The sequence below is a fragment of the Hippoglossus stenolepis genome, chromosome 15 (assembly GCF_022539355.2).
Source record: "Hippoglossus stenolepis isolate QCI-W04-F060 chromosome 15, HSTE1.2, whole genome shotgun sequence".
NCBI classification, from domain to species: Eukaryota; Metazoa; Chordata; class Actinopteri; order Pleuronectiformes; family Pleuronectidae; genus Hippoglossus; species Hippoglossus stenolepis.
The window spans coordinates 25,026,076-25,039,557 of NC_061497.1; the positions used below are offsets into that span (position 1 = coordinate 25,026,076).

A 13,482-nucleotide genomic window follows, 5' to 3' on the forward strand; every position below is an offset into this window, starting at 1 on the left:
GCTGCTGAACATGAGGGGACACAACCCGACTCATCCAGTGTAGAGTCATCTGGAACCATGTCAGTTAAAGGAGAGAAGATTAGGAAAGAGTTTTGTTTAGAGGATTGAGAAGAGGGTGAAGGACATGGGAATAGTGGACAAGAAATAAATTCCCACTGTGCCACGCGCTGCAACCCAACCTTTGACTTTGAAAGAAGGAGAAGTTGATTTGCACTTATTAACAAAGAAGGATAAAGGAATACACCAAAACCAAGTAGGTAGTTATTTCAAAGGAAGGTATCCAGAATACACCAAAATATATGCATCAAAAACACAGGAAAATAAAGTTGGAATAGCATTTAACATTCCAGAGGTGGATGTTATGTAAAGGTTAGTTACGACCTGGCAGTGTATACGGGGAACTGACATTGAACTGGATAAGAAAAGTTAAGTATTGAGGGTTATGTTCAGATTCCAGCAGTGCCCTTGAAAGCATTAAAAATAGTCACTCAGACACAATACATCATTTTAGAGATAGCACAACTATACAAGTAATTCGGGTCAGGGTGGAAGGATTCAGAATCAGGTTTTATTGCCAAGCAGGTTTACACATACAAGGAATTTGCTGAGGTGTGTTTGTGCAAATATACATTTTTTCAAATTTATATATTATTAAAATACAATAAGAAAAATAAAAGATATACTATAAGCGGGAGGGATTGTGCAAAATGAACAGTTATTGTTCTTTGTAAAGTGTCAGAGTGTCAAAGTCACAGGGACATCAGTTCGGTTAAAGGGTCCCGGGTCTTATTGATGAGGAGCATGTCCAGCGTGGGAGGGGTTGGCCACAATCTTACCTGCACGTCTCAGAGGCTATGAGGGGGTTGGTGATATCCTTGAGGTTGTACAGGACAAGACGTTCAAAACACTTTATTACCACAGAAGTCAGGGCGACAGGTCTGTAGTCATTAAGTCCTGGGCTCCCTGGTTTTTTGAGGGATAGGGATGATGGTGGAGGATTTGAAGCTGGCTGGCACCTGACATGTCTCCAGTGAGGTGCTAAAAATGTCCGGGAACACTGGAGACAGCTGATCGGCACAGAGCTTCAGGGTGGACGGGGAGGCAGAGTCAGGTCCGGCTGCTCAGAGGGTTCATTCTCCTGAAGAGCTTGTTGACGTCACTCTCCAGGATAGAAAGGGCTGACACTTTGGTCGAGGGGGAAGGGGCACTGTGGTGGGCAGATGTGAAGAGTCACAGACCCCTACTGAACTGGGGTTGGTGATGGTGTCCGGTCGGTCCCATTGTCTTTCAAAACAACAGTAGAACTCGTTCAGCTGGTTGGCCAGATGCAGGTTGTTAATGGAGTGGGGGGCAGAAACTGATGTATGAAGTCACAGCCTCTGTGTATTCATCCAGACAGTTGGTAGCAGACCTGAAGACATCCCAGTCAGTCAGCCTCCCTGGTCCACTTCTTACATGTCCTCACAACAGGTTTGGTGGTCCATGACGTGGTCAGTGTCCCAGTGCAGCGCGGGGGGGCGACGTGGTAGGCTCCACTGACTGTCGTATAGCACTGATCCAAAGTATGGGGAAGAGCTAGAGCAGGTAAACACTTTTTGATATGTGGGGGTTTTATTTGACACAAAGCCATAACCCTAACCTGGAATGTACATATAAATAAGATGGAGAAAAAATGCAAGAGGGTTCTTAACGTAATGAGATGTCTGAATGGGTCTGAATGGGGAGCCAGTAGAAAAGCTTTGAGGGATATATATATATAGCTTTAATTAGATCAGTGATTGTCTATGGAAGTGGGGTTTACAGGTCAGCAACAAGAACTGTGCTAAAGAAAGTAGAAATAATACAAAATCCGGCACTGAGACTCTATTGTGGGGATGTTAAGACTTCTCCAACTACAGATGTTCAAGTGGAGATGGAGAAATGCTGCTGAATCTCTGATACAAACAGATAATGCTAAATTACTGGTCAAATGTTCAGGGACACAAAGAAGAAGATCAGGCAGCTGGTTCCTTTGTTCCATGCTGAGTAGATAATGAGTGAATTTTAATTTCTGGGTGAACTATCCCTTTAAGATTAGGACTCACAGGATTAAACAGATTAATGGAAACTTAAAACCCTTAAAAGAAACTGGATCAATGAAGAGGATTTCAAGTTTTTATGTTTATGTATTTCCACAGACGGAAACTCCAGCACAGTAGCTGGCGGTAATGCACCTTACACGTTAGGTGCCAGCCGCCATTAACAAAAAGAAGAAGGACTTCTTCGTCTTCTTCTTCGTCTTCTTCTTCTTCTTCTTCTTCTTCTGACATCAGAGCGTGTCCTCGGCAGGCTAACAGCTGTTAGCAGGTGATGTCGGGTTCTTTTTACTTCTATTATACAACAACGCTGCGTCACAACCACTTTACCTAAAGCCGTTGCTAGTTAGCAATGTGTGTAACTGTTAGCTGTGTGTAGCTGTTAGCAGTGTGTAGCTGTTGGCTGCGTGTAACTGTTAGCTGTGTGTATTTTGTTAGCAATATGTAGCTGTTAGCTGTGTGTAACTGTTAGCTGTGTGTAGATGCTAGCTGTGTGAGCTGTTAGCTGTGTCTAGATGCTAGCTGTGTGTAGATGCTAGCTGTGTGTAGATGCTAGCTGTGTAACTGTTAGCTGTGTGTAGATGCTAGCTGTGTGTAGCTGTTAGCTGTGTCTAGATGCTAGCTGTGTGTAGATGCTAGCTGTGTAACTGTTAGCTGTGTGTAGATGCTAGCTGTGTGTAGCTGTTAGCTGTGTCTAGATGCTAGCTGTGTGTAACTTCATTCAGTTTCTGTATCTTAATTCCCTTGCTCAGAACTTCCACCTGAAATCTGCTGTAAACTCCTCTTCACCTCCCTCACTTCTCCACCTCCTTCACCAGGATATAAACATATTCCCATGCGGTCAAACACACCCTGAGTGTGAAGCTTCAGTTTTGATAAATATTGATTTATTGATTATTGTGTTGCAGAGCTTCAGTATGAGCACAGAGAAGAGATACAGAGGAGGAAAACACAGAGAAGAAGAGAAGGATGACGATGACGAGGACTTCTTCGACTGTAAGGAGACGCTGGGGCCTCCAGACCTGAGAAGGAAGGAGGAGGAGACCCAACCAGAGTCAGAAAACCATCCTGAAAAAACTGAGAGACTGATTGAAACAAGAGACAACGCAGAGAGTGAGACAGAAGGAGGACATCAGGAGGAGCAGGACCACAGGCTGCAGGATGACAGGCTGCAGGACGACAGGCTGCCGGACGACGTGCTGCAGGACGACAGGCTGCCGGACGACGTGCTGCAGGACGACAGGCTGCCGGACGACGTGCTGCAGGACGACAGGCTGCAGGACGACGTGCTGCAGGACGACAGGCTGCCGGACGACGTGCTGCAGGACGACAGGCTGCAGGACGAAAGGCTACTGGACTCGGACTCGGAGATGAAGGAGGAGAAGAGTCTGGATGTTGAGTTTGATGATGAATATCTGAGCGAGGTGGAGAAAGAGCTGACAGACGAGGAGAGAGAGGTAACAACTGATCATGTGACCAGAGTCTGCTCAATATCCAATAATCAGAAGTGATACTGCTGAAAATGTTGGCTTGAGTATCTGCGAGTACGTGTAACTATATCTGTGTCTCAGCTCGAAGGCTGCATCTAAAGACCCATGACGTCACAGTGGCGCGACAGGACTTTTCCATTTCGAAGGCTCCTTCACGTGTGTTCTCTCCATCCCCACGAAATTAAGGCTCCATCAGGTGGATCCATTGCGATTTGATTCATTGCGCTTTAGCGAAGAACCATTTGGTAAAAGAGGTAATGGTCAAGGCATGTAACGTCTGATGCTCAAGTGTCACACTTCAACTTCCCCGAACAGCGAACGGTACATGTGTTAAAAAACAAAGGGGCATAAAAACGGAATCATTGTGCCCAACCTCAGCTCGGTTGCCAGGCAACAGCAAGAAGGGCGGGACAAGTTGGTGACGCCGGTCAGAGAAATCCTCTGTAGACCAGACAGAGACTTCAGGGTCTATGGAGAAGGAAGTCATGCGGGGCGGGTCGACCGAGTCCTCTTAACGATTCAGGTTAGGGCTGGGCAATTAACTGAAGATGTATCGAAAGCAACATTTATAACCTCTAACTTTGTTGGTTAATTTGGGTAAAGTCAGGTTTCCGCTAGTGTCCGTGCCGCAACACCCTGCCGCATTTCCTCCCTCCCCTGCTCTCAAATTACACATTAACAATAAACACCAACACTAATCAGAAGTTATTAGTACACGTAGGCTACAGGACATGAAGTTTACTTTGTGTTTGTTTGATTCGCTCTAAAGTTTATAAGACGCGTATTTAAACACATTGAAAACATTTTCGGCACATGCAGTTCACGCACAACATGAGACGTAACGTACAGCCAGGACGTCAGGGTTAAAGTGACCGGAATGATCCGGATTCATGATCCAACATCAGAGATTAATAACTAGATAGATGTGATCGTCAGTTTGTGTGAAGCGCAAGCAGACACTTACACACACCAATACACATACTCTGTGTCCCACACACTCCTGCAGACAGAGGGTCTTCCTGCAGATTATGACACGTGTTTGAACTTCATTGTGGCAGAAGAAGAGATTTATCCAGGAACATAAATATGAATTCATCAGGTTTTTATAAAGATCAGTTCTATGTGTGAGTGATTAGCAAAGAGCAGAGGAGCAGAGTCATTTGTTGACCAGCACTGAGTGGTGTGCCCATTTGGAGGATGGGGGGGGGATATAAAATAATCGTTCATTATCTTAATCGATGTAAAAGTTAGAAATAATCATGATATTGATTTAAAGTCACAACACCCAGCCCTAATTCAGCCCCTGAACTGAGACACAGCAAACATGCCGATCCGATACATGTCTAACACGCCAGTTTTCTTTTCCCAGAAATCACTCCTCCAGAACAGCAACTCTGCCACTGGCAAGAACTTTTTGAGCAGTGAAGAAGTGATTTCCGATAGTGTAGCGTTAGCCAGAGCTAGCTAAGATCAGGGCGGTAGTGGGGGGTACGCGCAGTGTAAGTACCTTTTTTAAATACAAAATACTTATGTGTGTTATATGGTGGTTTACTTTGTTGTTCGATTTGTTAAGTTTGAGGTGTATTCATCACGGTTGTTTACTGAGCATTAACCCTAACCAGAGCCGTACTCTCCCGCCTCCTTAGCGCACAGTGCTCGCTGCTTGCACTCTCTCAAAGTCCAGTGTCTCTTGTAAACTGTGTGTGGGTCCCTCCTGTATGAACGGTTCCACGTGATGCAGCAGCTCATCAAATGGGACTCAGACACACGGTGGACTTTAACAGCCATACACAGATCAGCTGTTCCTTGGATGTGAGAAGCTGTATCACTTTTTCAAACATCCAGCCAAACCCCCGGCTAACATTAGAGGTTGCAAAAGGTAAATGGTGTTTGCTTGTTAATCAGTTAGTCAGATTAACAAAATGCCTGTGTGAAGTTTGATGAGCTCAACCTGGCTTCATTTGTAAGACTTTGTTATTCGCTGCATTGATCAGAACAATTACATTATAAACTTAATTTCCAATGATGCTGACTGGACAATAACTTTACCATATTCACAGTGAATACACTCAGTGTATGTTATTATTACACATGCATGAATGTAAAAGCAGGATTTTATATGTTTGGGTTGGGGTTTGGATTTAGCCTAACCCTATTCAATTCACTTCAATTTTATATATATTGTGGAGCTGGTGTGGATTGAATCTGTGATTGGTCATGTGCTGTAAACCCCGCCCCTTTTAATGTGCACATGCTCAGATCTTGATGAGGAAAACCTCAGTTAACCTAACGAGTTGATTACCAGCATCATGTGACCACTTAGCCTGACTGTGATTGTTAGGTTAAGTTCAGCTGGATAAAGAGATCCTGGATATGTTGAACTCAGTTCATAGTACAGACCTCAGATCAGTTTATGGTATCAGCCGATACTTAAACTCCAGGTGAGAAGACAGCGTCCACCACAGTCCTGATAAATCATGTTCATTGTTGTCATGGGTTTGTTACCTGGTGGTAATATTTCCTCAAGGTGGCGTCTTTAGGCTGAAGCATCAAACTGCTGTTTCTGTTTTCTGTTTACTTCAAGTTCACACAAACAACAAGTCCTATTAACAGATCAGTGTGTAAAGATGCTTCAGGTGCTGCTGTAAATCTGAGTTCATCTGCTTTTTATGTTTCAGAGTCGACGACAGCAGAGTTTAATTCTGAAGGAAAAAGGAAACATCCAGTTTAAAGCCAGAGGTAAGTTCTGGATCACCCCCTGGTGGGGGCTGCAGTATGTGTATGTGTGTGTGTGTGTATATATATATATATATATGTATATATATGTATATATATATATACACATATATATATATTATATGTATATATATATATATATGTATACGTATACATATATACATATATATATATATATATGTATATATATACAGTCACTGATAGCCTGATTATCTCTGGTGTCTATAGATTACACGGCGGCAGACGTCACGTACACAGAGGCTCTGGTTCTGTGTCCCGTGTGTTTCCGTGGAGAAAGATCTGTACTGTTCTCCAACAGAGCTGCAGCCAGACTTCACCTGGTAACCACATGCTAATATGCTAACCACATGCTAACAGTGACATTAGCATGATGCTAATGATGTCTCTCTCTCAGGATCTGAAGGAGCAGGCGATCTCAGACTGCACCAGAGGTGAGTGGTGACATCACTAGATCCATTGATTAAGTCATGTTGCCATGGTAATGAAGCTAAATTCAGACTGTATTGATTGATCAGTATATTGATTATGTGGTTGCCATAGCGATAGAGTTGAATCCAGACTATGTGCGGGCGTTGCTGAGGAGAGCAGAGTTATATGAACAGACAGAGAAGCTGGATGAAGCTCTAGACGACTACAAGAAGGTTCTGGAGCGAGACCCGACCCAGACCAGTGCCAGACAGGCCTGCATGGTGAGTTCACTGACCACTGGACGAACCAGACCTGTTATTAATAACGTCAGTGAAAATATAAACTGACTCTGACCTGTCTGTCTCTCAGAGATTACCTCAGCAGATTCAGGAGAAAAATGAGAAGTTGAAGGAGGAGATGCTCGGTATGTTCTGCACCACACTAATTATCTATCAATAAGATCCATAGCTGATCAATATGTCCCCTCAGGTAAACTGAAGGATGTTGGGAACATGATCTTGAGGCCGTTCGGACTTTCAACCAACAACTTCCAGGTGAACCAGGATCAGTCGGGATCGTACTCTATCAACTTCGTCCAGAACACCCACAGGTGATGTCATCATGACGTCACCGCTCTATTTTTCACCTCAATAAAGTTGAATTGATCAGTTTCCCGTTTTTTTATTAATGTTTTCAGTGTCAATAGAAGCTGGTTATTAATGAGTTATTGATTCAAAGGAGGAACCAGAGACTTGGTGAAGCTTCAAAGTTTTAATATGAAGAACTAACGAACACAATGAGGGTTATTGATTATTGATCAGTGCTGATCACTGAGCTCTCCGGGACAGAAGCATCTCTCTGATGTTGTCTTCAGCTTCTTTCACGCTGCGTTCAAGGTACACCTTCTTCTGCTGGAAGAAACACACAGTCAGGACCAACACACACACACACACACTGCAGGTAACACACACAGTCAGCGCTCGCACACTCAGTCAGTCAACACGCGCACACACACACTGTGTACCTCTAACTCTTTGATCTTCTCGTCAGCTGTTTTCTGTTTGTCCATCAGCTGATTGTTGATTTCCTCTTTCGACTGCAGGATGAACCTGAAACACACAAACAGTTGATGAGCAGCTGTCACTCAAACATGATCAGTTCAACATTAGCTCATTTGCTGTGACGTTGCCATAGAGGTGCAACAACTGAAGAATCAGACTTATGAAGTGTGACACTGATGTTATACATAATGTGATGTCATTTAATATTCATAGTGATGTCAGTGTGTAAATAAACTGGTTGTCATGGAGACTCACATGCGTCCAACCCCCTCGTAGAGTCTGGTGTTGTCAGGCAGCGTGGTGATCTCCGCGTGTGTTAGCTTAGCATGTTTGTGGACACGTGTCAGCTGATCGATCTGCAGATCAGCCAGTTTCACCTTCTGCTGGGTGTCAATCATCTTCACCTGCAGCTCGGAGAAGGCCTGAGGAGCCAATCAGAGTAAAGAAGAACCATTCAGGGCCAATTAAAACCTGTGCACTGCAAACAGAGAGGGAGGGAAAGACTGAGACACAGAGAGAGAGGCGGCGAGACAGAGACTGAGACAGACTGAGACACAGGCGGAGAGACAGAGAGAGAGAGTGAGACAGACTGAGACACAGGCAGAGAGAGAGAGAGACGAGACACAGAGAGAGAGGCGGAGACAGAGACTGAGACAGACTGAGACACAGGCGGAGAGACAGAGAGAGAGAGTGAGACAGACTGAGACAGGCGGAGAGACAGAGACAGAGAGAGGCGGAGACACAGAGAGAGAGGCGGAGAGACAGAGACTGAGACAGACTGAGACACAGGCGGAGAGACAGAGAGAGAGAGTGAGACAGACTGAGACACAGGCAGAGAGAGAGAGAGAGACTGAGACACAGAGAGAGGCGGCGAGACAGAGAGACAGACTGAGACACAGGCGGAGAGAGAGAGAGAGAGAGTGAGACAGACTGAGACACAGGCAGAGAGAGAGAGAGAGACTGAGACACAGAGAGAGGCGGCGAGACAGAGACTGAGACAGACTGAGACACAGGCGGAGAGAGAGAGAGAGAGAGAGACAGACTGAGACAGGCGGGAGACAGAGACAGAGAGAGGCGGAGAGACAGAGAGAGAGAGAGACAGGGGAGAGACAGAGACAGAGAGAGGCGGAGAGACAGAGCGAGAGAGAAAGAGAGGTGGAGAGAGGCGGAGAGACAGAGACTGAGACACAGGCGGAGAGACAGAGAGAGAGAGAGAGAGAGAGACAGAGAGAGAGAGAGGCGGAGAGAGAGACTGAGACACAGGCGGAGAGACAGACTGAGACACAGAGAGGTGGAGAGACAGAGACTGAGACACAGGCGGAGAGACAGAGAGCGAGAGAGAAAGTGAGACAGAGAGAGAGAGAGAGAGAGACTGAGACAGAGAGACAGAGAGCGTGAGACAGAGAGAGAGAGACAGAGAGACTGAGAGCGTGAGACAGAGAGAGGTGGGGAGAGAGAGAGAGAGACTGAGACAGAGAGAGAGAGAGAGACAGAGACAGAGAGAGAGAGACAGAGAGAGAGAGAAAGAGAGACTGAGAGCGTGAGACAGAGAGAGAGTGGGAGAGAGAGAGAAAGAGAGACTGAGACACAGAGAGAGAGAAAGAAAGACACTGAGAGACAGAGACAGAGAAGCACACATTTTTTTTACCTTCTTTAGTTCCAGGTCAATCGTCGCCGCCATTTTCAACAAGTCTGAACCGGAAACTGCGCGGTCTTCTTCGTCCTCAATGTTTCCGGCAGGTGATGTTTATGAGCGCCACCTGCTGCTCTTCTTGTGAATGACATTATTTGAGTTGAACGCATTTAATGTAATAAAAATAATTGAAAACCTGACAATGCACACAAATATATTAATATAAACACATACACACAATATACATACATATATATGTATTTAAATACATATACATTATATATACATATTTAGGTTCACCACTGGAGCCTCGTTCTCCTCACAGATGAGAGCAGGTTTGCACTCAACGGGATGCTTCTGTCACATCATCCAGCACGACTGGTTTGGTGGATCAGTGATGGTCTGAGGAGGCAGATACTGGGAGGGTCACACAGACCTTCATGTCACAGCCAACGGTTCCCTGACTGCTGTTAGGTACCAGGAGGAAATCCTCAGAGCGACGTCAGACCTTACCAGGGTTCCTCCTGGTGCAGTGGGCCCTGGGTTCCTCCTGGTGCTGTGGGTTCCTCCTGGTGCAGTGGGCCTTGGGTTCCTCCTGGTGCTGTGGGTTCCTCCTGGTGCAGTGGGCCTTGGGTTCCTCCTGGTGCAGTGGGTTCCTCCTGGTGCTGTGGGTTCCTTCTGGTACTGTGGACCCTGGGTTCCTCCTGGTGCTGTGGGTTCCTCCTGGTGCAGTGGGCCTTGGGTTCCTCCTGGTGCAGTGGAGCCTGGGTTCCTCCTTGTGCTGTGGGTTCCTTCTGGTACTGTGGACCCTGGGTTCCTCCTGGTGCTGTGGAGCCTGGGTTCCTCCTGGTGCTGTGGGTTCCTTCTGGTACTGTGGACCCTGGGTTCCTCCTGGTGCTGTGGAGCCTGGGTTCATGTCATCGTCGTAAATATTTGATAAACACAAGATGATTTAACTTTCAGAATCATTGAGCTGGAAAATCAATTTCCTACATCGATAAACTATCATGCTATCATAAACTAGTTCATCGTTCAGAAAAACCCAGCTGTCATTTAATTTTATTGTGTCATGTTACTTAAACCGCTGCAGCACCACCTGCAGGCGAAGGCAGGAAACACACAGTGGAAGCAAGAGACAAGTGGAGTAAAGAAAACAGGAGGAAAAAACAAGATGGAGGAAAAGAGACTTTTATTTTGTCAAGTTTTGTGAGGGAGTGTGTATATATCAGGTCGTAGCTGTGCTGTTTCACACCTGCAGACAAAGATGGCGAACACATGGTCAGAGTCACTTCCTGTGGTTCAAGTTAAAGATCGACTCTGGATTTCATTATGATGTTGTTCTTTAATCTATTTACATTGACACAATCTGGACTGAACCGGTTCTGTTTCCACATGAACCTGAAATCATCACTGTCTGTCTCTCAGTGTTACTCCGTCTGTGTCTCTCTCCCTGTCTGTCTCTCAGTGGAACACTGTGTGTCTGTCTCTCTCCCTGTCTGTCTGTCAATGGAACTCTTTCTGTCTGTCTCTCTCCCTGTCTGTCTCTCAGTGGAACACTGTCTGTCTCCAGCGTTTGTCGGGTGTGAACGGCCACAGACAGTCACTGATGGCAGAGGTGAAAGGTCGCGGCTCCACGTTCAGATTCAGCAGCTGAAGACGAGAACAGTTCAGACGACTGTTGATTGGACGAAGAGCTGAGGAGGAGGCGGGTTGCTCTGTCAGCTGTGTACACACACACACACACACACACACACACACACACACACACACACACACACATAAATACCACATGATGAAACTACAAACACCAGAAGTTCTTAAAACTACTACTCTAATGTAATAATGTTGAAATCAACTTTATCAATAAACATATAATAAACATATTTACAGGAATCAGGTGATTGGACGGCAGCTGGAAGGCCTGAGCGATGGCCACGCCCATCTCATATTTGGTCATCTGCTCGTTAGACGAGAAGTGAAAGATGCCTCGGAGAGACGGGTCCTGAAAGACAGACAGGCGGTGAGACAGACGGGTCCTGAAAGTTACCCATCCGTCCTTCTCTGACAGTCACCTGTCTTGCTCTCTCGGACAGCTTCCTGCAGACGGCGGCGACGTCTCGGGCGTCGGTGGGGAACCTCTGCAGGCAGTGATCCAGGGTGCAGCTCTCTGTCGCCTCCTGAACTTTGACCCACAGCGACGTGACGGCGCTCTCCATCACTGACTCCACCTCCCCGAACAGAACAGGCACCCTGAGCACCACCGCACCTGAGAGACAGACAGGTGAGGAGAGGGAGAAAAGCAGGTATGGAGAGACAGACAGGTGAGGACAGGTCAGTCAGACAGACAGACAGACAGACAGACAGACCGACCAGTACCTGGACAATGCCTCAGTGTCTCTCTCTCTCCCTCCAGTTTTGTTCGTCCGTAGACGTTGAGCGGGTTCGGGACGTCGTCTTCTCCGTACGGAGGATTCCGTCCGTCAAACACGTAGTCGCTGCTGATGTAGAGGAAGAACGCTCCACACGCAGCTGCACACACGTCATACACGTTCAAAATACGTCATGTTCGACACACATGTCATCGCTTACACATGACAGTGTTGTGCGATCGCTGACCTGCCTCCTTGGCGAGCGTGCTCGTGGCGTTTACGTTGAGGTTAACAGCTGCATCTGTGTGTCTCTCTACCACATCTGGACGTCTCTCTGCGGCACAGTGGACGATCACATCAGGCTGAGAGAGAGACAGTTCAAATTAAATAATAGACAGATGCATACAGACAGACAGGTGCAGACAGACAGGTACTCATGTGTTCACCTTGTACTTGTGCAGGAGTCGTCTGATGGCGTCCTCGTCCGTGAGGTCACAGCGGAGGATGCGGGGCCTGGCTCTCCTGTATCCAGTCCCAATGACCAACCAGCTGCTGTTCTCAAACTCTCTGCACACGGCTCGACCTAACAGACCCGTTGCACCGGTAACCAGAACCTTCAGATCCGGGGCCGCCATGTCCTCCTGCAACACACAGTACCCTGTTAATACTACATTAGTACTACTGTCAATCCAAACACTTAATGGATTCATGACGTCACAAACTGAGTCTGACACTAGAACAGGACATGAGAAGAAACAGTTTGTAACATCATGTTTAAAGTGTTTATACATAATGTCTGATGGAGATAAAGGAGCAGACACATGAACGGAGGAGTTCCTGTCAGTGATGGTAGAAGATGTCAGGAGACATATTGTGTATCAAGAAGTCTTGTTGTGATCTTAGTCCTCGATCCGGATCCACCATCATGAGCTGGAGCCACCATCTGGATCCATCATCAGGATTTAGATCCACCGTGTGGATCCACCATCATGATCTGGATCCACCATCATGATCTGGATCCACCATCCGGATCCACCATCAGGATCTGGATCCACCATCATGATCCGGATCCACCATCAGGATCTGGATCCACCATCATGATCCGGATCCACCATCATGATCTGGCTCCACCATCAGGATTTAGATCCACCGTGTGGATCCACCATCATGATCTGGATCCACCATCCGGATCCACCATCAGGATTTAGATCCACCGTGTGGATCCACCATCATGATCTGGATCCACCATCCGGATCCACCATCATGATCCGGATCCACCATCAGGATTTAGATCCACCGTGTGGATCCACCATCAGGATCTGGATCCACCATCAGGATCCACCCTCAGGATCTGGATCCACCGTGTGGATCCGGATGTTTGGTGTCATTTTGACAGACGGACTCAAACAGCCTCTCACTCGTCCAAAGTCAGTTTTATGACTGAATATTTCTGATGCCCTAGTTTGTTGGTTTTTTGAGCCGCATGAGAAAAATCTGTGAGTTGTGGCGGTTAAACATGACAAGTTCATTTATACATTTTAATATGATCATGCAATGAGGTTTTTTTTTTTTGACAGAAAAGTATTAATACTAAGTCAAACGTTAAAAATGTACCACCGGTCGGCGTTGTTGTAGTACGTCATAATCCTGCGACAATGACGTAACTAATGGCGCAGAGAATAATGTTTA

General features: G+C 46.3%; 4 protein-coding genes across 7 annotated transcripts in view; 2 read left to right on the forward strand and 2 right to left on the reverse strand.

The window, feature by feature from the left end:
• The first annotated feature begins 2,114 nt into the window (after nt 1–2,114).
• Nucleotides 2,115–7,401, forward strand: ttc1 (tetratricopeptide repeat domain 1). 2 transcript variants are annotated; one of them, XM_035178448.2, is made up of 9 exons: nt 2,115–2,346; nt 2,984–3,348; nt 3,409–3,532; nt 6,244–6,304; nt 6,530–6,642; nt 6,717–6,753; nt 6,863–7,011; nt 7,100–7,154; nt 7,220–7,401. In XM_035178448.2, the coding sequence occupies exons 2-9, from the start codon at nt 2,993–2,995 to the stop codon at nt 7,342–7,344; spliced, it is 1,020 nt and encodes a 339-aa protein (XP_035034339.1). In that variant the 5' UTR covers nt 2,115–2,346; nt 2,984–2,992; the 3' UTR covers nt 7,345–7,401. The 2 variants fall into 2 exon arrangements, with proteins under 2 accessions (XP_035034339.1, XP_035034338.1); XM_035178447.2 differs by having other exon boundaries at nt 2,124–2,346; nt 2,984–3,532.
• An 85-nt stretch (nt 7,402–7,486) lies between these two features.
• Nucleotides 7,487–9,548, reverse strand: pfdn1 (prefoldin subunit 1). Of its 2 annotated transcripts, none has more exons than XM_035178452.1 (4): nt 9,440–9,548; nt 8,047–8,213; nt 7,755–7,839; nt 7,487–7,638 (listed from the first exon to the last, which is right to left on the reverse strand). In XM_035178452.1, the coding sequence occupies exons 1-4, from the start codon at nt 9,470–9,472 to the stop codon at nt 7,558–7,560; spliced, it is 366 nt and encodes a 121-aa protein (XP_035034343.1). In that variant the 5' UTR covers nt 9,473–9,548; the 3' UTR covers nt 7,487–7,557. The 2 variants fall into 2 exon arrangements, with proteins under 2 accessions (XP_035034343.1, XP_035034341.1); XM_035178450.1 differs by having other exon boundaries at nt 7,487–7,641.
• A 1,048-nt stretch (nt 9,549–10,596) lies between these two features.
• mat2b (methionine adenosyltransferase II, beta) overlaps nt 10,597–13,482 on the reverse strand; it is a 3,404-nt gene continuing 518 nt past the window's right edge. Inside the window, exons 2-7 of the mRNA XM_035178449.1 lie at nt 12,240–12,434; nt 12,041–12,155; nt 11,801–11,953; nt 11,497–11,690; nt 11,313–11,426; nt 10,597–11,146 (exon numbers count right to left, since the gene is read on the reverse strand). Of these exons, the coding sequence (XP_035034340.1) occupies nt 10,970–11,146; nt 11,313–11,426; nt 11,497–11,690; nt 11,801–11,953; nt 12,041–12,155; nt 12,240–12,428 (942 nt within the window). The 5' untranslated portion in view covers nt 12,429–12,434 and the 3' untranslated portion in view covers nt 10,597–10,969. The remainder of the gene's footprint in view (nt 11,147–11,312; nt 11,427–11,496; nt 11,691–11,800; nt 11,954–12,040; nt 12,156–12,239; nt 12,435–13,482) is intronic.
• The window catches only part of LOC118122042 (deoxycytidine kinase 2-like), a 7,518-nt gene continuing 7,452 nt past the window's right edge, over nt 13,417–13,482 (forward strand). Inside the window, exon 1 of one of the 2 annotated variants that reach the window (XM_047343637.1) lies at nt 13,417–13,482. This exon is cut by the window's right edge and continues 149 nt beyond it. The gene's annotated coding sequence lies outside the window, so the exon portion shown is untranslated. The other variant, XM_047343634.1, reaches the window with a different exon arrangement.

Coding starts and splice junctions, on each gene's coding strand:
- ttc1 (XM_035178447.2), top strand. CDS start 2,993: ATGAGCACAGAGAAGAGATACAGAGGAGGAAAACACAGAGAAGAAGAG. Junction 3,533..6,243: donor TGACAGACGAGGAGAGAGAG/GTAACAACTGAT, acceptor TTTATGTTTCAG/AGTCGACGACAGCAGAGTTT. Junction 6,305..6,529: donor CATCCAGTTTAAAGCCAGAG/GTAAGTTCTGGA, acceptor TGGTGTCTATAG/ATTACACGGCGGCAGACGTC.
- pfdn1 (XM_035178450.1), bottom strand. CDS start 9,472: ATGGCGGCGACGATTGACCTGGAACTAAAGAAG. Junction 8,214..9,439: donor TTGACCTGGAACTAAAGAAG/GTAAAAAAAATG, acceptor TTGGCTCCTCAG/GCCTTCTCCGAGCTGCAGGT. Junction 7,642..7,754: donor AGAAGATCAAAGAGTTAGAG/GTACACAGTGTG, acceptor TGTTTCTTCCAG/CAGAAGAAGGTGTACCTTGA.